The sequence below is a fragment of the Dysidea avara genome, chromosome 10 (assembly GCF_963678975.1).
Source record: "Dysidea avara chromosome 10, odDysAvar1.4, whole genome shotgun sequence".
NCBI classification, from domain to species: Eukaryota; Metazoa; Porifera; class Demospongiae; order Dictyoceratida; family Dysideidae; genus Dysidea; species Dysidea avara.
Window position 1 is genome coordinate 18,534,808 of NC_089281.1, and position 26,848 is coordinate 18,561,655.

A 26,848-nucleotide genomic window follows, 5' to 3' on the forward strand; every position below is an offset into this window, starting at 1 on the left:
CTCAGGGAGCTGTGATGACCAAGTATTGGAATTAACATATCCAGTGATTAAAATCTTCTGAGCACTGAACACCATTCTCACATTCTATCATAAAAATTAACGATTATAGAAGTCCACCTTGGATGGTGGTCGATAAGCACAACATAAAAGTAAAGATTGTTTACTTCGAGGATAAAGTTCCCCCCAAATCAACTCAATTTGGCCATCTGAGAGATCTGTATATGGGCAATAAGGAAAACAATTAGACAATACAATAGCTATTCCTCCACCATGGTGAATTCTACCAGGCTCTTTCCTTATATCTTTTAATAAAACAGTTCAAGTCATGTATGCCTCAATTCTGTACAGTCTGTTCTATTAAATTATATACTTTCCCATGACATCACAGGAAAGGATTTACAGTATGACATTATTACTCTGCCTAGTAAGATAACATTAACCACTAGGGCTGAGTAACACTGCCATTTAATTTTGGTATCATAATCGATACTAAACCAACTATTCGTGATCTATCACTCATGTTCAGTATTCCTATAAACCTTTATAGGAGCTACATAACTGCCGCTATCATAATTGTTTACAGTAACAGTTATTGTAACACATGTTTTGTAATGATGTTCACACCTCTTTACAGATATGGTTAACCAGGTAGGTGAACTTGAGCTGTAACAAGGAATCCAGCCAATTGTTGAATAACAAATAAATTTGTTTAGTGTATACAGACATAATGTCACAATGGTTATTAACAAAATTAATATCGTGATGTTGAGACTTTCAAAATATTTCCGACATTATTGCTAAAATGATATCGCTCAGTCATATATCCACCTATTATGTTGAATAATTTATGTTCTCAATTGAATTCAGTCTTTGGTCTACTGTAATTTGCTTTATTTTCACGCAAGAAATTTTTGTGATAAAAATTTTCATTAAAAATATTTTCGTATGATTTACATGATTGACTGTTCTATTAGAGCAATTCAATCTTATGTAAAAATTTTTGTGAAAGAGTTTTGTACAAGTTTTGCAAACGATAATTATTTTACAAAGAACAATAGCAAATTACAGTATAGCCATAACCACTAATAATCTGTGCAAAGATGAAAGCCATGTAGTTTGAACATCACAGCAAGATTTGATACAACACTACATGTGATGTTATCACATTATTGTTGTTGAGTTGAGTTTCCATTGTAAGTGTTTTGGTCATCATCATCATCATCTTCTTGTCTGAAGGATGTCACATTTCCTCTCTTCCTCCATGAGTTATCAGACCTACCATAGACATTTTGTCATAACATTATAAGACATATGTGTACTCCTGGAAGGCATTTGTAACTGAGGCCAAAATATTTCCCATCTCACATGGAAGATTTCCTAATAACTAGATTTCAAGGATTGCCATGGTCGCTAGTAAACCCACTAACAGAATACCTCCCAACTAAAGGCTGGTTATGTGTCACCAAACTACCTGGGAGGAGGCTGACTTAGTGTGGAATTGTTGGATGATCCAAACACAGCACCTGCCAATCACTGTAGTGGTCGTATCACTACTAGCATAAGTAACTGCATAAGCAGCTGAAGTATCCAGGACAGTAAATGAAAAGGACTTGATCTTTTCTGCAGGTAAACAAACATGTTGTCATAGGATATACACTCTAGGGAACTGACTTACTGTTTGGTGTTTCACTATTAGGATAGCACTTGGTGTTAGTTGTAACTCATTCAATGACTTAACTTCATCCTCCACCTTGTATGTGTAAGCAGGAAAACCTTTCTCCAGTATGATAGTATCCAGTGGCATACCAAACTCCTAATAGAACAGTCATGCATAACATACTGTAAAATGTGGCCGGATCTGGTTTGTGCAAGCTTAATTTTACATTAATAAAATATCTAAACCAAAACAGCCAAGCTGTAAAAAAACAGTGCGGCCCTCAAAAAGGCTATGGTGAAAAAAGATGTGAAATCCAAGGTGGCGGCCAAGAAATGGCTGTGATGGTAGGTTAATGGTAAAAATTTCAATAACGACAATTCAAGTGAATTTTTGTGCCACTTTCACCATAGCCTTTTTGAGGGCCGCACTGTTTTTTTTACGGCTTGGCTGTTTTGGATTAGATTTCATTTCTTTTTGTATTTGTATACCCCAAAGCCGGCCTATGTTGGGACCTTTTTAACCTGTCTTTTTTTCTTTACTACAGGAAGAAGAAAAGGTGAAGCAGATGTACTTTAAATATTTCTGATTTTATCAGTAAATGTACAAATTATATATATAATACATATATTTATCATAGAACTCTCCATGGTGGTTTCTTTGTAACTGAACACTCTACAAGGTGACTTCTTCTTGCTGCTCTCTCTACAGGGTGAATGTTTGTAGCTGAATAATCTACAAGGTAACTTCTTTTAGCTGATCTATCTACAGGGTGATTTGTTTGTAGCTGAATTCTGTGCAGGTGATTTGTTTGCAGCTGAGCTCTTTACAGAATGGTTTCTTTGTATCTGAACTCTCTACAAGGTAACTTCTTCTAACTGATCTTTCTACAGGGCAATTTGTTTGTGGCTGAATTTTCTACAGGGTGATTTCTTTGCAGCTGAACTCTCTACATGGTGGTTTCGTTGTAACTGAACTATCTACAAGGTGACATCTTCTAGCTGATCTTTCAACAGGGTGATTTGTTTGTAACTGAACTCTCTACAAGAAAACTTCTTCTAACTGATGTCTGAACAGGGTGAATTGTTTGTAGCTGAACTCTCTACAGGGTGATTTGTTTGTAGCTGATCTCTATACAGGTTACTTATTTCTAACTGATCTCTTGAATTCTGTTCAGGGTTGACTGCTCTATTAGGATGACTGCTCTATTAGAGTATCTCGATCTCGCACTTGCTGCACCAAGTTGGATTTCGCGTTATAACTCTGTGGCTTTAAGTCTGATTCTTCTACACCATTGAAGAGCCTTTCTAAGATGATTACTCCATCTGTACAGTGAATTTCAAAGCATTACCCTAAGCGGTTTATCTGGTAGGCGTGGCAAGTATTCGTTTTTTTATTAGCTAATCTTGGTTAGATTAGATTAGATTATCAATTTTTGTCAAAGACATGGGTACACAAAAGGCACAGCCTGCAAACGTGCTCCCCATATAGAACATACAAGTACAAAAAACAAACACATAACAGTAACACAAAAACAAAACACAAAACAATAACATTAGAATACACGGATTGAAAAACAAAACAGTTACAAGATTATGCAAAAAGAAAACGACGAAGTGCAGTCCGGAACGCAACTGGATTAGTCAATTTTAGAATATGATGGGGAATGGTGTTCCATAGGAAGGGAGAGTTGAAGAAAAAGGAAAAACGCCAGGAGTTAATAGTGGAGGATGGAATAAATAACGACATTGGATGAGATCTAGTGACGGTGGTAGAAAATTGAAAATACTTAGAAAATGGGATAGCAACTCTATTATGTAAAATATCATGAGTCAGACTGGTCGAAAAGTAAGATCTTCTGGTATGAAGAGTTGGCCAATGAAGTTCCTGTAGGCAAGAGTCTGAAGACCTAGACCAGTTATGGTTAATAATATCCCATCTACTACCGCACACCCAACGGGCAGCATGACGTTGGATTGCTTCTAAATTAGTCACATCCTTCTTAGTGTGTAAGCACCAAACTGGGGAAGCATACTCCAGAATAGGTCTCACTACAGCCCGGTATGCAGTTGCTTTGACTGATGCAGAACATGAAAACAGAGTATGGCGCAAGTAATTCAGACCGTGATGCTTTGGCTACTAGATGTTTCATGTGATCACCCCATTTGAGTTGAGAGTTAATGAATATACCCAGGTATCTCACTACTGACTTCAGTGAAATCTGCTGACCATCCAGAAAATAAGCACACAAGGGAGGAACACGTTTGTAAGAAATACAAATACTATCACATTTCAAGGGATTCAGCTTCAATAGCCATTTCTTGCACCATTCAAAAATTGCAGTTAAGTCATCTTGGAGAAGTTTGCAATCATTAGAAGACACAATTTCCTTGTAAAGTGCAATATCATCAGCAAACAGCTTGATGATACTGTGTTGGGAAACCTTACGCAGCTCATCAACATACAGTAGGAACAAAAGTGGGCCTAAAACAGATCCTTGGGGCACCCCAGATCTGACAGGCAGCCATTCAGAAAAGCTACCATTCACCACAACCCTCTGATATCGTTTAGTCAAGAATGAATTTAGCCATGACAACAGATTTCCATGAATTCCCAGACTCTCAAGTCGAAGCAATAGTCGCTGATGTGGAACAGAGTCAAAGGCCTTAGCAAGGTCAAGGAGGAGGCAGTGAACAGAGTTACGTCGTTCAAGGCAAGCTGACCAGTCATCAAAAGCGGAGACAAGGAGGGTAACGGTGGAATGTTTGTTGCAAAAACCGTGTTGGGATTCACTAATAAGTTTGTGAGACTCCAGAGCATAGGTTAGTTGACGATGAATGATTCTTTCCATCACTTTCACAACAATAGAAGTGAGACTTATAGGACGATAGTTAGAAGAAAGGTGTTTGTCGCCTTTTTTATAAACAGGGACTATGTTAGCAGTAATCCAGTCTCTAGGTAATGATCCTGAGTCTAGAGACAGTTGGAAAATTCTAGACAAAGGTGAACAAATAAAGTCAGCACCAACTTTAAGCAGGTAGGCTGGGATACTATCTGGACCACAAGCCTTATCCCGTTGCAAATTGACAAGTTCCTCATGAACATTCTCAGTAGTAAACTTAATATTATCTATCAGTTTGGGGTGAAAATGAATAGATTCACGTAGAGATGTTAAACTAGAACAATCTTCAGTTGTAAAAACTGAATTGAAATATTCATTAAAAATAGTAGCTTTTTCCAGATCATCAGAGATGAGTTTACCAGAACAGTTAAGAGGAGGAGGAGGTTGACGACACCCTTTCACTGAATTAACAAAGTTCCAAAATTTCTTGGCACTAACAGAGTAGGAATTTGATAAAGAGGAGATGTAATCTGCAGTGTCCTGTCTAGTCTTAGAACGAACAAGGTTGTTAACAGCCTTGTATTTAGACTTCACAACATCAGAGTTAGAATGTTTCATTTTGCGATAGAGACGACGCTTTACACGAATAAGGTGAAGAGTTTCCTCACTAAACCAGTGCTTCAGCTTAGTCCGCTTCCACTTAGAGGTAGGAACAACAGAATCAACAACAGAGAAAAACAAGTCTCTCCAACAAGTCCAAGCATCCTCAATGTCAGAGTGGAAGTCCAGCTGGTCCCAGGGAACATAGGATAAAAGCTCTCTGAAGGCACCGAGATCAGCCTTCTTGTAATTATACAATACTCTATTGTTAGCAAACAACCTTGGAGGATTGACACACAAAGTAAATTCAACAGATTCGTGGTCAGTTCCTGGTAGATTATCTGATGGACATACAGCAGTAACGTAGTCAGGCTGATTTGTAAACAGTAAGTCAAGAATATTATTTTCCCTGGTGGGAAAGTTGACCAGCTGGCTTAAAAAATGATCTTGCACAATGGAACAGAGAAAATTGCTGTTGGTAGATGATACAACAGGGGAAGTTAGAGACCAATCAATGGATGGGATGTTGAAATCTCCACACAACACCAGCGGGGTGCAACTGTCCCGAATGGATGCCAATGAACAATTGAGGCTCTCCAAAACATCAACAGGAGACCCCGGAGAACGATAAAACACCCCAAACAGGATGGATCTTGGCACTGTAAGAAGCTTGAGCCACAAGATTTCACAGTCGGTTTCCAAATCAGGCATTCTAACTGCAGGAATAGTTGAACGAACAATTATCATAATGCCTCCACCATGTCTATTGCGATCCTTACGAAAGATGGTATAATCAGAAGCTAATATTTGAGAACTAAGGATAGTGTCGTCCAAAAAAGTTTCAGTGACAGCAATAACATCAACATTTACCATTGACAAAAAAGCTGAGAGAGCAAACCGCTTAGGGAACAAACTTCTGGCATTGAGACAAATACAACGAAGGTAACCTGATTGAAGGTGAAAAGAATCATTAGTTTTGATTGAAGGAGCAATACAGTCAGAACAATACCAAGGATCAGAAGTAGGATGATGTACCAGTTCATCATAAATTGCCTCCGAGACAAACTGATCACACAACACATGAATCCACTTGTTACATCCATCACAGCATAAAGCTTTATCATCCTTATTAACAATCAATCCACACTGACCACAAAGGAAATCCGGACCAGGATTGAAATGAATGTCTCCTGACAGCAGGATAATCAATTTAAGGCAAAACGGACTGAGTTTCCAATTAAAGCGCACCACACGAGGCGAGCGAAAACCACTGAGAAAGGAGCAAACAACCATATCATCCGTCGAAATACTCACAGAAGACAATGAGATAAGTCGATATCTACCTCAGGAAAACAGAAGGTTCCACAAAACTTAACACACGAGAGAACCAAAATCAGCAGCCACACACACTTCGCCATTTTTTTAATATTTTTTTTTGGTTGCGTAATTGTTACACACTGTTGGTTTTGTTGTTGTATCTTCCTGGTTTTTAGCTCGATTTCTTTCAAACCACAAAAGGTTTGAGGTTCAATAGTGAACCTATTCACCCACCGATTTTCAACTTCTTCCCATACGCGGTTTACCCTGTAGGCGTGACAATATATTGGTGTTATTTTTCGTGCATAATTGCTCATAACTCTTTGCCTGTTTATGGTATTCCAGCCAAAGTTGGTACCAAGATGCGCCTTTATACCCCCCTTCTGTGTGCCAAATTTCAAGGCAATCGGATAATGCGTTCGCGTTTTATAGCAGTTTTTGTAAGTGTGCGAAAAGAGGAAGAAAAATAAGAAGAAAAAAACGAAGAAACTAAGCCAATTTTTGAAGTCGCATATCTCAGGAATGCCTGAAGCGATTTTGCTCAAATTTGGAATGTGGAGTGCTGAAGTTGGAGGGAATGTACACAGCAAAATTCGTCTTGTTTCATCAAGGCAGCACTGAGCTACGGAGGTGCGAAAATTATGTTTTCTTTCTTCCTGTCAATATACTCACGGGGTTGCGCGCCGGCTTCTTGGGCCGCACAACACACTACTGTGTGTCTTGATTGTGAAAAATTTCCATTAAATACCATAATAGCACAAATATTTGACAAGGTAAATTTTTAACGAATCAGACAATTAAGCATTTTGACGAGGAAAATTTTGACGTAATGGTTCAATATTGTATTGAAAAATGCATTAAATGCAAAATTTTTAAGAGGGAAAATTTTGATGAATTGCAATGCAAACTGTCAAAACTTTCCCCCATTAAACTTATGCGTTATATGGTAACTGTGATCATCTCAGCAAAAAACCGCTTAGTTTGACAAGCATGCATTTTGATAAAACAAATATTTTTAAAAATTGCAAAATCATGCATGCTACAAACAAAAAAAATGAAAGTTTTATTAAGCCATTACTCAGAGTCAGAGAAGAAAGACTCAAATCGATTAAAACTATACATCATCTTATTCACCTGCTCATGTATAGAGATTGTGGTAGCCTCAAAGGTATACAAGTCACATGCATTTGTTTGCGATGAGATATATGTAAGCAAAATTGTCATTTCTGCAGTAAAACCACCTTCATGTGCATATGTACAAGTTAATAACAAACCACTCACCACAATAGGCTGAAACTTCACAGCCTGGAATTATTGTCTGGCATTGCCGTTTTCCATTTTCCAACCATTTCTGGCTAATGTCTGAACACTTTTAGAAAGTACTATTGAGTATGTCCGACCACCAAAACAGCATTTGTCAGATCATTTTCAAAACATAATTTCAAGCCATGAAACTTTGGTGATCCATTCTTTGGACATTAGAGATAATACTGAGAAAAAAAATGGAAGTTGTGTGAACTAGACGGGTTTTTGCTGAGACAGTCACATTTGAGAATTTGTTTTGCAATGAAAGAAGATGCCAATGGCAAAAACTTTGGCATAATGACATGAAGTTTAAAAATATTCCAGTGCTCCCAAGGAGACACAAGATATCAGCAATAGTTTACCTTGTGATGAAGTAAATAAATAACAGAATGCAATTTGAAAATGTGTAAACATGGTCAAAACCCAACTACAACAGGACAGGGATACAAAAACAACGGAGGAGATGAGATGACTATTTTTCACATACCTCTGCAGCACACTCCTTCACTACAGCTAATGTATCAGTTGGCTGGAACTGTTTGATCAACCTTCTGTCACTGTTGAACACCCTCAGTTGTAGTCTACAAACACTGAAACAACAATGACATCACTTCTCTATTATATGCTACCTATGAAATAACTGACTTGGTAGTAGTAGACGATGGTCTCTGCTCCACTGTCCTCCTCACTACTTTTCCTATAGAATCATACATTTTTGCTAAAATCTTCTCCTCAACAAAAACTTATAAGTGTATCAAAATATTGGTTTTTAACTTGTACCAAAGTAGGTAAGCAGTAGGGGTGTGTAATGTCAGGATTTTGATTTCGATATGATATCAGTAGATAATCAGTAAAATATCGTGATATCAATTCGATTTCGATCATTAATTAAATAGGGTAGGAATATTAATTGTGTGGGTGGCCAATATTTGTAAATACGCTTTAAATACAATAGATTCACTAAAACCATTACATAGCAGTACTAACAAGCCTAGGAAACTGGTAGGAAAGTTTTCAAAGTGGCTAAATTGCACAGAACTGTGACCTTCATTTCTAGCGCGATTGCACAATCATAGACCAAAATACTGTAATTTCGATCAATCGATAAAATATCAAGATCAACATTTGTAATATCGAATTCGATACGATAAAAATATAGAAAACTCATCACAATATCGATAATACATGTATTTCAATATATCGCACACCTCTAGTAAGCAGCTAGTAAAGCGGCTATTAAACAAAATACTTAGATAGTCACACAACTCAGAATGCAACCTTCTCGTTTTGTCTAACTAGCTACTAGCAAAAAAGTTGCTTATAATGGATACATTCAGCTAAACAAATGATAAGGAAAATGTAGATGACACGTACACTAGCAGCAGCCTAATACTAAGGATTTTAGGTGATTCTAACTTAAGAAATGTAAAACAAGCCTTTAACTGCTCGTCAATTTCATAAATAAATTCTTTGGTAGCCATTGTTGTGTCTATAGCCATAATACAAGGCAACCACTTAATTCAGGTGACAGTTCCACTGCATATCAAAAGTGGTAGTCAAACACAATGACACTGATCACTATTACAAGCAACAATACCTATGTAGCCATTTCTTGGTCACCGTTTTTGATATGACATCTTTTAAAAACTAGACATTTTAGACCTCGCATTTGTTACTGGTAGTTGTTTTGATACACATAGATATAGTACAATACTCAACTAAACTAGTAATCTGTTATGGTGACCTGTAGTAGCAGTAGCAGTCTTGGCTGGAGGTGTAGGATTGCTAACAACTTGTTGTTGTGGTCTCCTCCCATGGGTCACCTGCACATAACACAGTAATGATCAAGACACACAGCAGTGTGTTGTGCAACCAAGAAAGCCGGTGTGCCATATAGACAGGAAGAAAGAAAATGAGTTTTTAGGCATGCATAGTCATTGAAAGCACACAATTTTTGCATTATAGCTGCCCATCACTCTTGGCATTTCACATTTAACTAAATTGATTCATGCTTTCGTAAAACACAAGTCCTCCTAATTTCTTTCATTTTTCTAGGGAGTTAATTTTTCTACTTTTTGCTAGAGCTATGTGATACCACTTTAAGTTTGCATAACACGATAGCATACTTAAGGTATCACAATATACTTTAGGTAACAATACTACATATACATGAGATAACCAAACTATAACGTTCAGATAAAATTTGACCTTTTCATAATTTAGTACATGAAGATGCAAACTATGTACGGTACTGCTCAAATGTAATGTCATCTTGTGAGAGTGATTTAAAAACTCACTAATCGAAGGGCGTAGCACCCATTTCACTTGCAAGTATTCATCCCATTTCATTTGGTATGAATACTTGTGGGTGCCACACCCTTTAATTAGTGAGTTTTTAATTGCTCACACTCTTACGAGACGTTACATTTGAGTGGTACTGTATCATATATAGTAGAGGTGTGCGATATATCAAAATATTATCGATATTGTGTAAGTTTTCTATATTTTTATTGTATCGAATTCGATATTGCAAATGTTGATCTCAATATTTTATCAATTGATCGATATATCGAGAAATTACAGTATTTCGGTCTGTGATTGTGCAATCATGCTAGAAATGAAGGTCAGTTCTGTGCAATTTAACCATTTTGAAAGCTGTGCTATGTAATGGTTTTAGTGAATCTATTGTATTTAAAGGATATTTACAAATATCGGCCACCCACAAAATTAATCTGCCCACCCTATTTAATTAATGACCGAAATCGAATTAATATCGCGATACTTTACTGATTATCTATCGATATTGAAATCAAAATCCTGATATCGCACACCCCTATGGATCCTATGAAATAAGTTTGACTCAAATCAATTGCAAGATCAATATCCATGATACCAAATCTTGGAGTAGAGTATTGCCACTTGTATTGATAGTATTGCACAGCTCTACTGTTTGCACACCTTACAAAAACCAGTATAAAACACAAACGTGCAACTCTTGACATCTATTTTGTCACGCCTTCAAAGTAAACCACCTAAGGGAATGACTTTAAAGGAACTGGTCTGTGTATAGGTTAACCATCATAGCTCAACCATTGATCTTCATAATCATCAATATTTGTAGATAAGAAGAAATTATATAATAGCAAGCCCAGTTCATGTGGTATTTAAAACACAATAAAAAGTAAAGTATTACCTAGAGACCACAAACATCACGGTACCCACCTGATCTCTTTGAGGTCTATTTCTGTTGCTAGATAGGAGCAGATTACACTATTAATGATACATTCAAAATAGCGCACATGTGTAATCTACTTAAACAATGGGTATCACTCTGGAATCGCAAAGAAGAAACTAAATCTGGGCTTTACATACACATACGTATAATAGCATGTAACCATATAATGGAAAGGGTTCTCAAGGCCTTTATCACAGGCTAACAGCTCCAACACACATGCAGGAAAACAAATGAGCTGCAGATCAACACACAATTTCCTAACCACAATTAATATGAGTTAGTCTGGATACCCTGCAGGAAGATATATGACTTGCATCCATGAGTCCCCGAGCCTCACCCAGGACCGGCTTCCCTTATTATAATCAAAGACAGTGTTTATTTGCTCACATGGCTTCTAGTGTTGCACCGATGAGATTTTGCCGATATTCCGATAACCAATATTAGATAATATTTCAAGTCAATAAATATATCTGATCCGAGCATGTCTATGTTGTAGTAATTGTTACTAGAAATTTGATTGTAGGACCAATTTATATTGTTTATAGCAGCAGTATTGCTACAACAGCTGACAGTACACTGAAGCAGTAATAACAACATTGTAGTGCAGGAAATGTAACTCGATGTATTTGTAAACATTGTTTGGTGCACATGAGCTAGTATTTCTAATATGTACATATACATATCTGTATCTGTTGCTTTTTTCATCATGGAGGTATACAAAAAACACAGCCAATATATGGTTTTTCCGATAACCGATCCGATTATCGGTGCAACACTAATGATTTCAATACAGTATAATAGTAAAAGCACAGCCAAATGCCTCACATACATACATACACTGACATACTTTTTATTTACATAGGCCAAGCGAGATGACCTCCAGGAGGGATAGGTGACAGACAATAGCAAAACCTCTGTCAACTAACATGAGGGAGCCCTGACCCTGCCTGGTTTACAAAACATGGATAGGGATAGGGGCTCATTAACTACACCACCATCAAGCAGCGTGTTACTAGACCTCCACTTAGAGGCTGGCAGCACACACATACACAGCACACACACACACACACACACACACACGCTCATACACACACACACACACACACACACACACACACACACACACACAAACAAAAAGCAAAGCCTCCAGCAGCCATACAAAACACAGCTACTGCCACCTAGCTAACTAGCACTGGAATGCCTCTGCACCACTCAGACATTCAAGTCTTGTACAGGCAATCCTCAGGACAGGAACCAGAAGTTTTACAGTGACCTAAACACCACTATGCAAAACAAAGACAGTTCGATATTTATTTCCCCAATTAACACCAGGTAGCCATTGATGCTACAGCTAGGTGGGCTGCTTCCTTAGTTGACACCAGGCCACCTGATCCCCATTATACAGCTGGGTAGACCGGAGCAATGTGAGTCAAGTTTCTTGCTCAAGGAAAACAACTTGGGCATTGAACCTGTAACACTACACTACACACACTACACACACACTACACACACACACACACACACACACACACACACACACACACACACACACACAAAGATTACAATACCAACACACACTCACAGTGAGGGTGATGTCCTAATTCTCTTGGTATTATCTGGTTTAGTAGGAGTCATACATTGAGACCTCCACCTTGCTAGTGGACTAGTCCCTCCACTTCTGTGCAACTATGGTAACATTACTTCTAAGGTGACATCATACGGCACCACATGCTCACCTCAATGGATCTGGTGATCTTCATTGTTAACTCATTAGTAGTGACATTCTTACTACCATATATGATATCCAGTGGTATCCCATGGTGACCAATAATGAACACTGATGGCAGCAGTACCACAGGATCTGAACCATCCTCAGTTAAGGTCATATCAGTTACAACAACAATACAGCATTACCTAGGTTATCATTTGACAGCCAATGTTCAATATATTGGATGCCAACAAAGTGATTTGTATAAACTCTTATAACTTAACATTAAAAAGAATTCAGTAACACCACATTACTTACTATGAATTTCCTGATAAAATGGTACTGTACCTAGCATTGCTTCATTCCAATAACACCTCTACTACTAGTCTGAGCTTTTAATAATCAAACCGGCATCACTTGGTTGGGCAGTCAGTTGAAAATTCATTTAAATGATTAAATCTATTAGAAAATTTATGAACAGCATGTTGAAGACACATTCAAACCAGTTGTGTCAAATTGTTATGAATACAATATGAGGATGACTTCTGAGCTTTTGAATTATGTTCTGGTAGGAGAACACAAATTTTGTGATTCTACTACCACAATTATTAATACACACCCCTTAATAAAATGGACAATCCCTTTGCTTTTAATATAAAGTACCAGGACATACCTGTAAGAACTTGACAAACATGTTATATGCACATTTTACAGTGGAATGCATGCATTGGGTAAAACACATGCAAACTGTTCAAATCATTTGGACACGTTTTTGAAGAAAGGTTGAATCATATTTTAACTTTACAGTCTTGAGTAACTCATCCAAAACTAGAAATGACTTTTGAGTATTTCACTCTTTGCAGTGATAAGTGTATGTTCTATTAGAGTGGTTGAAGGAATTCTGTCTATAAATGGATGGGCATTTATCCTAACAAATTCAGTTATCTAATTATCAAAACAGCACACACATGCTTGTATAACCCCATCAGTGATGGGCCCCCCTCAAACTCAAAAAAAAAGTTGTTTTTTAAAAAAAACAAGATCAAGATACTCTTATAGAGCAGTCAGTCAAATACTTTAATAGAACAGCCACTGCATGTAACATTAAGAAATCCTCCATAGTTGCTGAGTGTATGTGATCTGCAGTACCATCCCATGGGCACAATTAGCCACTAATAGCCAGCTAGGAATTTTGCAGATACAATGTACATGGTCCTTTGTATGCCATTCTACGGTATATGACAGTTGGCTCATAGCTGTACTTGTAATTGTCACTGATCCCTACAACTCTCAATCACTTAGCATGATTTTTTACATACTTGTGCATAAAATTGTTCTACATCAAAAGTTTCAGTTCTGAAACATACAAAGTACCTGTAGCTTCTGTGCCCCCCAGACCCCTTACTCCACATGTCTACTACCTTGGTGCACCCCTTGCCAAGCCTTGGATCTGCCCCTGCCCATAGTACCACTACATTGCAGGGATGTGCCCACAGTGGTCGGTACCAACCACCACTCAGATAAAATAGCCACCACTACCTCTCAGCAACCACTACAGATTCACCTCTGACATACAAATTTAATGCCCCACACTACTCTTCTGGACCCAACCCTCTCTCTTGTAGCCACCACTACTCTAAACCTGGGCACATCACTGCATTGTCAGTATTAAGAGAGACAAGATGCAAATTATGTCATGCTGTAAATACACTACACCAATGTAGCCTGGCAGTGCCCGCCCCTTTGCTATTAGAGTAAGGGTCTGGTTACTATAGTATATGATGGTACTTGTCCTACTACCATTATAGTGGTAGTGCCAATCAAATCACAGTATCCAGTTTAAATAAGTATTTGTGACGTAATACGTCATGAATAACATGATAACTATGGCGACTAAATTCGGAATAGTTGGAAAGCAGCTGATACTCTCCGAGCAAGACTCTGAGATACACATGCCGTAAAGACTTACATTGAATAGTATGAAGTTTCGTACTTTTTTTTTGGTGAGTTTACAACAGCCTGAACAGGTAATTTATTACATCATGCACAATTTGAAACCACATTTGAATCCTGGTTGCACAAGTAGCGTATACTACAGTCACCAGACCCTTACTCTATGCTAAAGGGTGGGCACTGCTAGTGACTTTACACAGTCTTCACTTTAGCCCTGATCATAGAAAAAAAAAACATGTATATAAGATAAAACTTGCCGGATTTTCCTACGTACTAATAGATATGTAAGTTATACAACTCTGTATGATATTGACATTGTAACGTATAGCAATCACATACTATGATTAACATTTGAAACATGCACACGATTAATTCAGGTCACAAATAATGGAGTTAGAGTACAACATTATAATGGTAGAGTACATGACTGAAGGATACAGAGATCAGCAAAACTGGTGAACGGTGGACTATAAATAAAACAAAACAATAACAAAAACAAAAACAACCACAACCTTTCATACAAAACATCGGCATGGTAATTGAAATGTTCCAAGTTTGATGCTCAGTTATGCCCATTCTTGTTGTTTTGTTGAACAACAAACTTGGCTTGTTTTGTGTGCATCTGTGTGTGTGTGTGTGTGTGTGTGTGTGTGTGTGTGTGTGTGTGTGTGTGTGTGTGTGTGTGTGTGTGTGTGTGTGTTCAATTTCCAGCTGGGCCACTTTGGTGTTGTTGTTGTTTCCTTGAGCAAGAAACTTTACTCACATTGTTCCAGTCTACCCAGCTGTTAAAATGGGGACCTGGTGGCCTGGTGCCAACTGAGAAACCAGCCCACCCAGCTGTAACATCAATATGTACCTGGTATTGGTATTAACTGTGGAAGCAAATGCTCAACTGTCTATGTCTCATGTAGCAGTTGAAGGTCCAGGTGTGACTTCAGGTGCTTACACCTTCACTTGTGAGACATGGTACAGCCTCCTGTGAGTTACTAGTCCTGCCCCATGAAGCCATGCCTGCACTGACTCATAGCACCTGAGTAGCAAGTAGCGCACAGGTGCCCCAGTGCTGGCCACTGGGCAGTGTGACCATGTAGCGGCAGCTGAATGCTTTGCTTTTGTGAGTGCATGTGTACGTGTGTGTGAGTGAGTGTGTGTGTGTGTGTGCGTGTGTGTGTGTGGTAGAGCTTGTATAAACTTCCAGGCAAGTAAGCTTAGCTGTGAAGAAACCAATTTGAAATACAAGGCTTTGAGGTTGTCTTTCTCGATGAGTTCTACGGATACTTGAACAATACATATTCCTAAAAGGTGAAGAGCAGTCTTAAAACTTTGTCTAGAGAATTATTGTACAAAGTAAATATGGTAGACAAATCATAAAATAGCCAAGATAGTATTTCTATGAGTTTGGTTTAAAGCAGTTTATGTGAATTACATTTCTAAGTAGTGTTTACCAACAAACAAGTTAACAAAATTACCTTTCTGAGTTTAGTTCCATTGCTCCACAATATCTACTGATCACCTTGGTAACCTGTAATACACACTGTTACATAACACTATAGCATACAGAAGCCTAAAATGTCAAATGACAACTACAACAAATTGCAGTTTGGCATCAACAATGAAAAGCAAGGTTGAGGTCACTCTATTTGGGGTACATAACAATGTTTCTGGTCCATTGCCCAGATCCTCTACTTGAAATGTCACAAATACTATACATGGCAAAATCTACACATTGGCTTATTGAAAAAGCCAGATATCCTGCCTGACTTCGTATCTAAAACTGAATTTAAGAAACATAATTACTGGCCTAAGTACATGCAGATAACCCTCAAGAGCTCATATATATCCTGTCATCCTTTTGTACTGTATAATGCACAAGTCTAAGCATTATGGTAACTTGTTCCCCAGGTTTTTCACCAGGCCTATTAATGGGTAGAGTCTGTATTTTGAGATCGGCCACTTGACATCCAGCATTGAATTGAATTCAAGTTGTGGTTGGAATGCAATCGTGCAATAGAGGACTTGCAGCGTGACGTAAATCATTGTAATTGCTAAGCAACCATAGCTGTCAGCCATGTTTTGGGACAGTGTTGTGGCTGAAAAGTGCTTTCTCAGGATTTAGTACAGGCTGTAATGAAGCGAATCAGTGTTGAGTTGTGTTGTAAATACCACCCAGCTCGTTAAAAAAGGTGAAGAAGTTAGAATTGGTGAGTAATGTATCGAAATTTAATCAGCCACCTATTTCACAAAGCCAATGATAAGATCTTCTACTTCAAAACCAGCCCCGCTTCCGAGTGCCACTATACCCAGCGCTTAGTGAATAAATCTCGCTACCTTCATTCTGACCCAATATGCGCCATAGAAAGCTGTCCCGAAACACGTCCGTCTAGCAACCGTTACTTCACGCGTGCAAGTCCTCTATGATAATTATGGAGAACTTTACGTAATGTTATGTACAGTACAAGGCCTAAAACTATTGACAAACAGTTGGATGATACACTATAGTGCATAAGCAGACTTGTACAGATTACTAGTGTGGCCATTTGATCACAATACATAATAGCCTACTGTAGGTCTATATTTGAGACCAGGTGTTTATTTTCCTCATGTTACTGGCTTGTACACATTACACCCATTCACAACTGAATTGTTCCGCTGACTATATATAACATACAGTACAATCCATCTCACCTCCTGGATAGTCCACACTGCAGATGTTTCTTCATAACTTTCATCATCTGTAATACAGTACATAGTGTAATGACAAAGAATTAATAATTGGGTAGCACATGTAGCAAGGGAGAGGGGGTTATACTGACTTATACGAACATACTTAAATAGTGGATACTGAATCAGTGCATGTCATCCTAATGCATTAATCTGTAGTAGTACAATGTATGCACTGCGTTTCATGTTGTATTGGTAGCAGCCAAAATATTATGGTGCTCAAGTTGTGGCCCAGTAGATGTGGTCACTGTAAATACATGATCTTAAGAACACTAAACTAAGGTTTTAGTTTAAAAGTGCTTCAATAACAGCACATATATGCATACCTTATTACACTATAGAAGTTTTTATACAACATTCTGATTGAATCATTGGAAGCTGAGCTGTTGGGCACTGGATACCCACTGAACATTGGCAATAGACAATTCAGACGGTGTCAATGGTCCCCTAAGCTTAAATAGCTTTTGCCTAGTGTTATGGGCAAAGCGAAGGACATAAGCAGTCACGTCAAGTAACTTGGTGTAATTGCTGTAAGCAGAGGGGTCAATTACACAGTGAATACCATGGGTGGGCAGTGATAAGGTTGTGTTGTGGACTCTAATAGATGACAGAGGGCTTTCTACACTGTTAGCTTCTACAAGTAAGGCTTCTGAAGGGTTTCAGGTGGGCCATTCAGAAGGAGATGATAGCCATGAAGGGCCATATCTCCACAGTGTTGAGTCAACTAGTTGCTCAGTTGTCAGTCCACGGGTTAACAGATCTGCTGGATTACAAGCGGTTGGACAGTATCTCCAACTCGATGAGATGTCTAGAATTTCTTTTACTCTATGCTTAATGAATGGTTTTAGGCTCTTCTTACTTTGGAGCCAGAAAGAACTATCTGGCTATCAGACCAGTAAAAGGTGTCCGTTGTATGGTTAAGGGAGTTCACTACAAAGGAACCTAGGCGAGCTGCAATGACTGCAGCCATGAGCTCCAGCCTAGGTTGTGTGTGTTGTTTTACTGGAGCTACACGGGATTTAGATATTAGTAGTGAAGAGTGGTTGCCACAATGGATGTAGACAGCAGCTCCATATGCTTTTGGACTTGCGTCCGCAAAGACATGCAGAGTTGCGGCAGAGGGATCGAGCTTAGGAATGCACTGCCGCGGGAAACACTGTTGTGAAGCAATTGAGATGTCTGCTACAATGGAAGCCCACTTTAGCTGATAGGTGTCATTCAGCTCAATATCCCAAGATACATTGTCCTGCCAAAGCTCTTGCAGTAGTAGCTTGGTGGTTATGGTCACTGGAGTAACTAAGCCTAGTGGGTCAAAGATGGAAGAGGTGTAGCAAAGTATTTCACGTTTAGTAACTGGGGTTCTGACAGGCTCAGGTTTTGAACATAGTGATAGTTCATCAAGTCCAACGTTCCAGCATAAGCCAAGCACTTTAACAGTCTCCTTTGTCTCAGCAACCTTGTACTGTTCTGTTAGAGCTCTTAGAGAAGGACTGTTAGATGCCCAGGCACGCAGATTAAACTTTGATGAACTCATCAGGGAGCAGGACTCTAGAAAATACTGAGTAGCTTCTTGCTCAGTGTCACAGCCTGAAACTACATTATCAACACACAGGCTACTAATTATGTCGGTAGACACTGCTGATGGATATTGCTGTAGGTGATATGTCAGTGCAGCATTCAGCATAAATGGTGAGCAGCTTGCTCCAAACAGAACAACCTTAAACTGGTATGCCTGGAATGGGCTGTTAGGATCCTTCAGATTGGTTAGCCAAAGAAAGCGGGTGAAATCTCTATCTGACTTGTCAAGCTGCACATGGAGAAATGCTTTCTCAAAGTCAGCTGAGAAACCATACACATATAAACGGAAGTGTAGAAGTATGGCACATAGGTGGTTCAGAAAGGGTGGCCCTACATGAAGGCAGTCATTGAAACTGGGTTGGTGGGCGGACTGTCTACAGCTACAATCATACACAATGCGGACTGGTGTGGTAGCCGAGTCCTTCCTAACAGCCCTATGGGGAATGTAATGTGCCCGTTGGGTGTTGAAGTTATCTACCTTCTCAATAAACCCTTTGGACTCCTGATCAGCAATGATCTGGCCATACATGCTCAGGAGTTCCGGATCCTTAGCTAACCTCTGAGCCAAGGATCTGGTTTGCTTAACACAGATAGAGAAATTAGAGGGTAGGAAGGGATGGTCCTCCTTCCAGGGGAACTTGAGAGATAAAGTTCCATTAGGCTGGCATGCAATGCTAGTTTGCATGTAGGTCTTCAAGAAGTTATCACCACTGTCAACGGTGCTTGGGGAGGTTCCACTTGACTCCAATTTCCAGAAGGTGTCTAAGTTCTGGAAGTCTACTGCTGTGAAGTTGATATGGACCAAGTTGACAGCAACTGACGGTTGTAATAGAGGACCAGAAAGTAGGTAGCCCAAGCAAGACTTGACTGCTGTTGGACCATTGCCATGTATGACCTGGTCTTGGACAAATGTCCAGTAGTAGTCAGCCCCCACAAGAATGTTAATCTCAAAGCTGTCATCTTCAGTTACAGGATGGGCCAATTGTAGGTGCTTCAAATATGGCATCTTACTTACTTCCATCCGCACAGAATTTTGCAATGGAGCTGCAAGCTGTGGTACCACCAACACTGAGATTGGGATAACACTCCTATCTTGAGTGTGCACTAAAATAGTAGCTACCTGAAGAAATCTAGCAGAAAGCCAGGTTACCAAATGACGACAGAGAGATTTGTTCTGAATGTGTTGGATGTTAGCTAAGTCTGTCAGCAAGTTCTTGGGAAATGAAGGAGCACTGTGCCCCTTCATCAAAGAGAATGTTGCCTTCTGTGCTGATTGAACCAACTGAAACAGTTGCAATAGCTGTCTTCAGAAGGCAAACACTATGGACTGACACAGGTGGAGATGTGGATCTAGTCACCATGGTACATGAAGATACTTGTTCATTGCTAGTTGTGGGAGGAAGGGTTGGCTGTACACCACTGTTGTTGTGAGGTGGCTGTAAGTTGGTGGGGGTGGGGGGTGGCTGTACACTACTGTTTGCAGGAGAAGGGAGTGAGGGAGGAGTAGAGACTGCTGGAGGGCACAAGCTGGTGTGATGCTTTTGGTTGCATTGTTTACATCGCCTACGAGAGGTACACTGAGAGACCCTATGGTTTGCTAAGCAGTTGAAGCACAACCCAGCTGCTTTCACAATGGTTGTGCATTGCTGGTGGTCTTTGATGACAGTGCACTGGTTGGCAGTATGTGGGCCCTTACAGTAAGTACATGCCAGTTCCTTGTTCCCTTGCTTGGCTAAAGGCTTTCTAGCTGTGGTGTGAAAGGATGCAGCAGCACTGTGTGAATGACTATTAGAATAATAGCCTAATTCAAGGACCCGGATTTCCTTTAGAATACAAGCCATGATGTCCTTAATGGTCCACTCTCCACTACTGTGTTCTCTTGTGAACTGCTTCTTGAGTTCTAAAGGAAGCTTTCCCAGAACCATGGGAGTCAGCATTGCACAATAAGGGGTAGTGCTAAAAGCCGGAACGGAACCAATTGGGGCGTGCGCCAAGTAGAAAAATCGTTTGAGACGGATTTTGTATCGTTTTCAACTGCCACACAGTGACTAGAATTGTGCTAGAGTTCATTTCCTTCTACTTATATGCAAGCTAGAAATCGCACTCTTGGAGTTTCTATTTAATGCCCGCCACGTGGCATGTTGTGCTCTTACCAATCCATCTAGTTCTGTTTAATCCTGATGTAGAATTGCTTCTTTATCATTCTAAAAGGTAAACTACTGTAGTATTTTCATGTTATAATCGTGTCTAACTCTTTAGTAACAGCGAAGATGGTTTTCTGAAGTCTGCCAGCATGGGCAATGAGTTACGAGAGTTAATCACAGTAATAATAGCGTAGCAGGTTAAATGATAGTTTTTCAGCGTAGGTAATTGCAAAACGCTTTCATGCAGTGGGCATTAAATAGAAACTTAGAGCGAGTGATTTCTAGCATGCCTAAAAGTAGAAAACTAACTTCAGCACAATTCTATTCACTACGTAATGGTAAGAAACGGTGTACAATCTGTAAAAACGATTTATTCACTCGGCGCGTGCCCCCTTCCCCCTTCCGTTCCGGCTTTTAGCACTACCCCACAATAAGAGTCACGAGACTTCCTCAAGGATTGAAGTGCTCTCATGTGGCTTTCTAACTTATCATGAAAGGCTTGAAGGCTGGCCAGATTGTTAGCAGGTTTGGGAAGGTTCATTAGTGCATCCATGTGTGCACTAACTAACTTATATGGCTGCCCAAACCTGTCCTTCAGCAAAGCCACAGAGTGTTCATAGTTCTTGTCTGTTAGGGGAAGGTTGTCAATGACATGAGCTGCATCACCCAGCAGCTGTGCCCGTAAGTAATGAAATTTCTGTACCCCAGTTAACCCCTTATTGTTATGTATAGCTGCTTCAAATGAGTCCCAAAAGGTTTGGAACTGGAGGGAGTCCCCACTAAAGGTAGGAAGAGTTAGTTTTGGTAACTGACACACAGACTGACCCACATTATGTACAACAGGTGTGTGCGACAATGTATCACTCACTGAGATAGATGAGATGGCATTTCCAGTTGCACTAGGTTGATCAGTGTCCTCTCTGTTGCTCTGCTCCACCACACGCTGTTCTGGTAGTTGGCTGATCCTGCTGTATTGGGGTTGGAGGTGCTGGCTGGTTTGTTCGGGTAGTTGTTGATGCAGTGGAGAACTTTCTAAGCGTAGCAATCTTCTTAGCTAGTTCAAAATGGTACATCTCGGCGTCTGTTACTTCATCTTCAAGTTCCTGTTCGGTAGTGATCGCTGCGAGGATTGTCTGGTCCAGTTCTTCCAGTTGACGTTTCTTCACTGACAATTGGCTTAACACGAGGTCGATAGTCTCTTTGTCCGCTTGCGAGATAGACTGGGGAGTGACTTCGTCATCTGCTTCAGTGATCGCGTGGGCCTTGGTAAAGAGTTTCGTCACAAAGGAGCGCCCACCACGTCTGGAAGCTTTGGCACGCTGTAAAGCATCCGTCGAATCCCTGGTCCGATAAAGCACCAAAATGTGATAGTTAGTACAAGAGAGGTTCGAAACCATTCGAATGGACGATCTTAACAACAGCGGGTTCCGAGACGTGTTCACACTACTAAGGCCACACCAAGTCAAACCTTAGTTTCTGGTCACCCGCCCGCATGGTAAACCTGAAACCCTAGTTTATGAGGACTATTATTAATAATACAGGTGCTTAAGTGCACGTGACCCAGCAAGACACTTATTTTTTACTGCAAAAGATCGATATACTCTAATAGAGCATTCAGGGATTCCAATAGAGCAGTCACACTACTCTTAACTCTAATATTAGGTATATATTAGGTATATATGCCACACTAATAAAATGTTTCTAACTATAGCTAGTTTTGTCCTTGATTATATAGCTGTTCAGATTATAACTGTTACTAATGCTTCTGTAACCAAAGTAATTTCAGTAGCATTAACTACTAGTCCATGCAGATGGACCATAGCTTTAACTTTATAATTCAAATGTAGTCCTCTAATGATTAGTCTAATTCCTTATCACTGAACACTACAGGGGTATGGAAAGCCGGCAACATTCGGTGAGCTTAAACTTAAACTTTTCCATAACTAAAATTAGATTGGCAAGTAGAAACCCTTATAGTTTAAACATTCCCAGATGATCACTAAAAAACACTAGTCTGGAGCACTCAATGACTCAAAACTTTGACAGTTACTTTTCTCAAGGTTACTGAATAGAAGGCTGGAAACACATAGCTAGTGGGCTAAGACTTTACATTTGAATGAAGAATTTCTGATGTGAAAATAGAAGTTAAATTTCATTGTGTATCATGATCATTTGAACAACTTAGCTATAAGTCATAGTAATACTTTCCTGACATAGCTAATGAGACATTTATTTCACTTGGAAAGCATAAAAAGCTACATGAGCAAAACATTTCCTATAGTATATTCTAAATAAATAAATAAATATATACTTAAATGCTATACATCAGTGTATAGCTAGCCATGATCCATCAACAACTTTCCTAGTGCATTTTTTACCGAAGCACAACTACTTATGTTGTTGGTTAAGTATAAAATCAACATGAATTTGCTAAATTGAGCAAATAATAATACCATACAGTATATAGTCACAGTAGAGTCTATAGTCCTGAAGTCCTGATCATCCGCCCGCCCGCATCCATTTGTAGGCTTGGGAGTGACCAGAAACTAAGGTATGACTTGGAGTGGCCTAATGAAATGCACTAACCAGCACATACATGCACGTGATACACAATACATTACATCATACTACAATAATGTTAGTTATTAGTTCTGGACAGAGTGGAACTTGTTCTTGGTTATGGCTCTACAATGCTGTACTCGTACTTTAATGTATTTTAGTGTTTAATAATATTATACTTCCCTCTCAAGACATGGACTGTCATCAATAATACTATAAATAGCGTATCAAGTGTGTTCACTTTTCACTTGAAGTGTTACTGTGCAGGGACTTTCCAAGGGATATCCCCTAAATGTAGGTCACGTGATAATTGTCAGTCAGGTGGAACTTATTTATTTCCATTAATGCACCATGGAGCTTGTGTTGTGGCTTTCATTAATCGATCATTATGCACATACTATGGTGCAACAAAGTTTGTAACAAATTGCTGGAATATGGTTCGTGGTTTGCCAATGATTGTGTATATGAGTTGGGGTTGTTCCACACAGCTTGTACAATATTCAGATGTCTGCATGACAACACAAGGTTAAGTGAGACCTGTAAAAGAACTAGCTATAGCAGGCACTGAACTTAACCTTAAATTAAACACAAATGCAACTAACCTGGAACATCGGTCGCAACACCAAAGACACTTGCTTGGGCATCCTCATGGCTTAGCTATGGAGTGACATGTGTAATTAATCGGCACTAAACAGTATCTACAACACAATTTTTCTTTTCTGCAAGAACTTTTTAGCACCAAGGAAAGGCACTACCATCTCTCCTACAAGAGCATTTCACAAGAGATGTAATAATAACTTGAGTACAACCAATATGTGGTGTATGTTTGTGAACATGTGTGTATAGTGTTTGCACATTTTGTGTGCGTCTTGTACTTGTATATGATGTAAGCGTGTGTTTGTATGTAGTGAAACAAAAATAATAGTATGATGTTTGTGATCTCTTACATAACCCTTAGCAAAGCATTTAGCTCTACGAGTGGCAAGCCAAGTTGTCCTCAGGACACTATGGCAGTGGCCATAGCGGGTTTAATCGATATACTCCAATAGAACAGTCAAGCAATAAATACTCTAATAGAACAGTCAGGCAAAAAATACTCTAATAGAACAGCCATTGAACAATATAGCTGAATATTTACATCTCTGTCTGAAAACACTACCAGATCCCAGATGCAATCTCAAAGTTGCCATTTCAAGATGGTGGCATTCCCCAAGATCACCTAGAAAAGCATGCTTTGCAAATAAGTACTTTACACACATCTTTGGTAACCCTGACTGTAGCGATTATTGCTTGACATGACCAGTAATTTCCACTGGCCCTTGTCCTAATAAAAAATTAACAGCTACTATAGGAATGTATGTTATATGCTCACTACCTATCAGTAGATTTGTTTTTTAGTTGCAATACCTCTACAAGCCAGAATTCATCATACACCCCCCATGGCTTGAACATTGGGTCTGTAAATTATATAACTGACAAAAATTAGCGATATCCCCCAAAAAACACCTTTGCTGTAAAAAAAGGTGCGTCCAAGAAACTACAAGTATCTGTAACCCCATGTAAAACAGATAAGCTGTAGAAAAACACTCCATGAAATTAATGGGTAACTGAAAGAGCTGATATCTAGAGCGGCCAAGAATCAATGATGTTACTACAACTGACTATGATTACCAAAGAATACCTTGGCTGTAAAACAGGCAAATAAAAGTAACTGGCAACCAAAACAGCTGATATCTGAAGTGGCCAAGAATAAAAGTTAAGTTGATATAACTTACTACAATTATTAATTTGCAACATTGAATCTTAATCATTCAACTGTGTTCTATACATTCACCCTTGCTACATCCTAAATTAATTCTTTGTAACTCTAATTCGCTGGTAATTTGGCCGCCTTTTTTTCTTTACTTATTGAAAAAGGTGGCCTAATTACCAGCCAATTAGAGTTACAAAGAATTAATTTAGGATGTAGCAAGGATGAATGTATATTGAATGATTAAAATTCAATGTTGCAAGTTAATAATTGTAGTAAGTTGTATCAACTTAACTTTTATTCTTGGCCAATTCAGATATCAGCTGTTTTGGTTGCCAGTTACTTTTATTTGCCTGTTTTACAGCCAAGGTATTCTTTGGTAATCATAGTCAGTTGTAGTAACATCATTGATTCTTGGCCGATCTAGATATTATCAGCTCTTTCAGTTACCCATTAATTTCATGGAGTGTTTTTCTACAGCTTATCTGTTTTACATGGGGTTACAGATACTTGTAGTTTCTTGGACGCACCTTTTTTTACAGCAAAAGTGTTTTTGGGGAGGATTATTACTACAAGTAACCAAGTTACTAATCTCGTTATAGTTATCCTCTGAGTAACGCCTAGCCACAACGAAGTAACGAAGCCTACTAAATGAAGCTTATTCACCATCGAGGGGTCCGTCACTAGCGAAATCATCGACGATATTTGGAATACGGGCATTGTATTCCATGATATTCCATATTCCTGCATATTTCGGACTATATTTCAAATATTCGCGATATTCTTGCATATTCCATATTTCAATTGGACTTTTTCCCCTGGTTTGCGAGTCGTTTGGTGTTTGGACACTCTTTGCTTTATCAACCTTATCCACGATTGCCGACCGTACCACTGTTAAAAGTGGTATTCCCAGACAATTAGCAAGGAAACAATTGCTTCAGCGCTTGTCAGTTACTCTCTGGCGATATAATGCCAAAATGATCATGAGGCATTATGGTTTATGCCCAGAAGATGGCATAGAGTTGTTGAACTAAGTTATTAATTAAGGTTGTTTTGTAGTCAAGGTAGCTAGTTTTGTAGTTAAAGTACTTATTATCATTAATTTTTATTAGATTGGATTCCTCAATATTCCTGAATATTCCTCTACATTCCATCCATGTATTATTTATTTAGGTTACTGGTTCATATCAAATGAATCACACAGTTGGGACGATTACGCCGAGGATTACGCCGAGGATTACGCAGTACGAGCAATGATGGTTAGCCGGCATGTTGCAATGGAGCCAGCGAGGAGCGGGCCATTTTATATAGACTCAATCAGTAACTGAGCTGGCCAAGACGAATGTAAGTATAACCCCTCCAGCCAAAACAACTACTTACCAACAGAGCTACAGCTACTTTCCGCGAACCATCAAGCAGTGGAATAACCTTGAGAATAAGCGAGGAGAACAAGAAGTTTGATATAATTGACGCCCGCCGCAG

The 26,848-nt window shown here is 39.1% G+C and overlaps 2 protein-coding genes across 10 annotated transcripts in view; both read right to left on the bottom strand.

Moving 5' to 3' along the window:
• LOC136236553 (UBX domain-containing protein 4-like) overlaps positions 1–26,848 on the bottom strand; it is a 198,568-nt gene that overhangs the window by 129,256 nt on the left and 42,464 nt on the right. The window lies entirely within an intron of this gene.
• Positions 909–22,594, bottom strand: LOC136236550 (UBX domain-containing protein 4-like). Of its 8 annotated transcripts, none has more exons than XM_066026747.1 (13): positions 21,926–22,592; positions 17,300–17,346; positions 16,084–16,136; positions 15,038–15,081; positions 12,690–12,814; positions 12,536–12,639; positions 10,941–10,968; positions 9,463–9,541; positions 8,364–8,415; positions 8,206–8,308; positions 1,676–1,813; positions 1,472–1,620; positions 909–1,275 (listed from the first exon to the last, which is right to left on the bottom strand). In XM_066026747.1, the coding sequence occupies exons 3-12, from the start codon at positions 16,101–16,103 to the stop codon at positions 1,531–1,533; spliced, it is 783 nt and encodes a 260-aa protein (XP_065882819.1). In that variant the 5' UTR covers positions 16,104–16,136; positions 17,300–17,346; positions 21,926–22,592; the 3' UTR covers positions 909–1,275; positions 1,472–1,530. The 8 variants fall into 8 exon arrangements, with proteins under 8 accessions (XP_065882819.1, XP_065882820.1, XP_065882817.1 ...); XM_066026748.1 differs by having other exon boundaries at positions 15,053–15,081; positions 21,926–22,591; XM_066026745.1 differs by lacking the exon at positions 16,084–16,136 and having other exon boundaries at positions 1,524–1,620; positions 21,926–22,593.

What these genes read in the sequence shown, in the direction of transcription:
- LOC136236550 (XM_066026745.1), bottom strand. Translation starts at nt 17,346, where the DNA reads ATGATGAAAGTTATGAAGAAACATCTGCAGTGTGGACTATCCAGGAG. An exon ending in TCTCTGTATCCTTCAGTCAT is followed by an intron (nt 12,815 to 15,037) that starts GTACTCTACCAT and finishes AGGATGGTTCAG; the next exon opens with ATCCTGTGGTACTGCTGCCA. An exon ending in ATTAGGACATCACCCTCACT is followed by an intron (nt 10,969 to 12,535) that starts GTGAGTGTGTGT and finishes GCTCCTATCTAG; the next exon opens with CAACAGAAATAGACCTCAAA.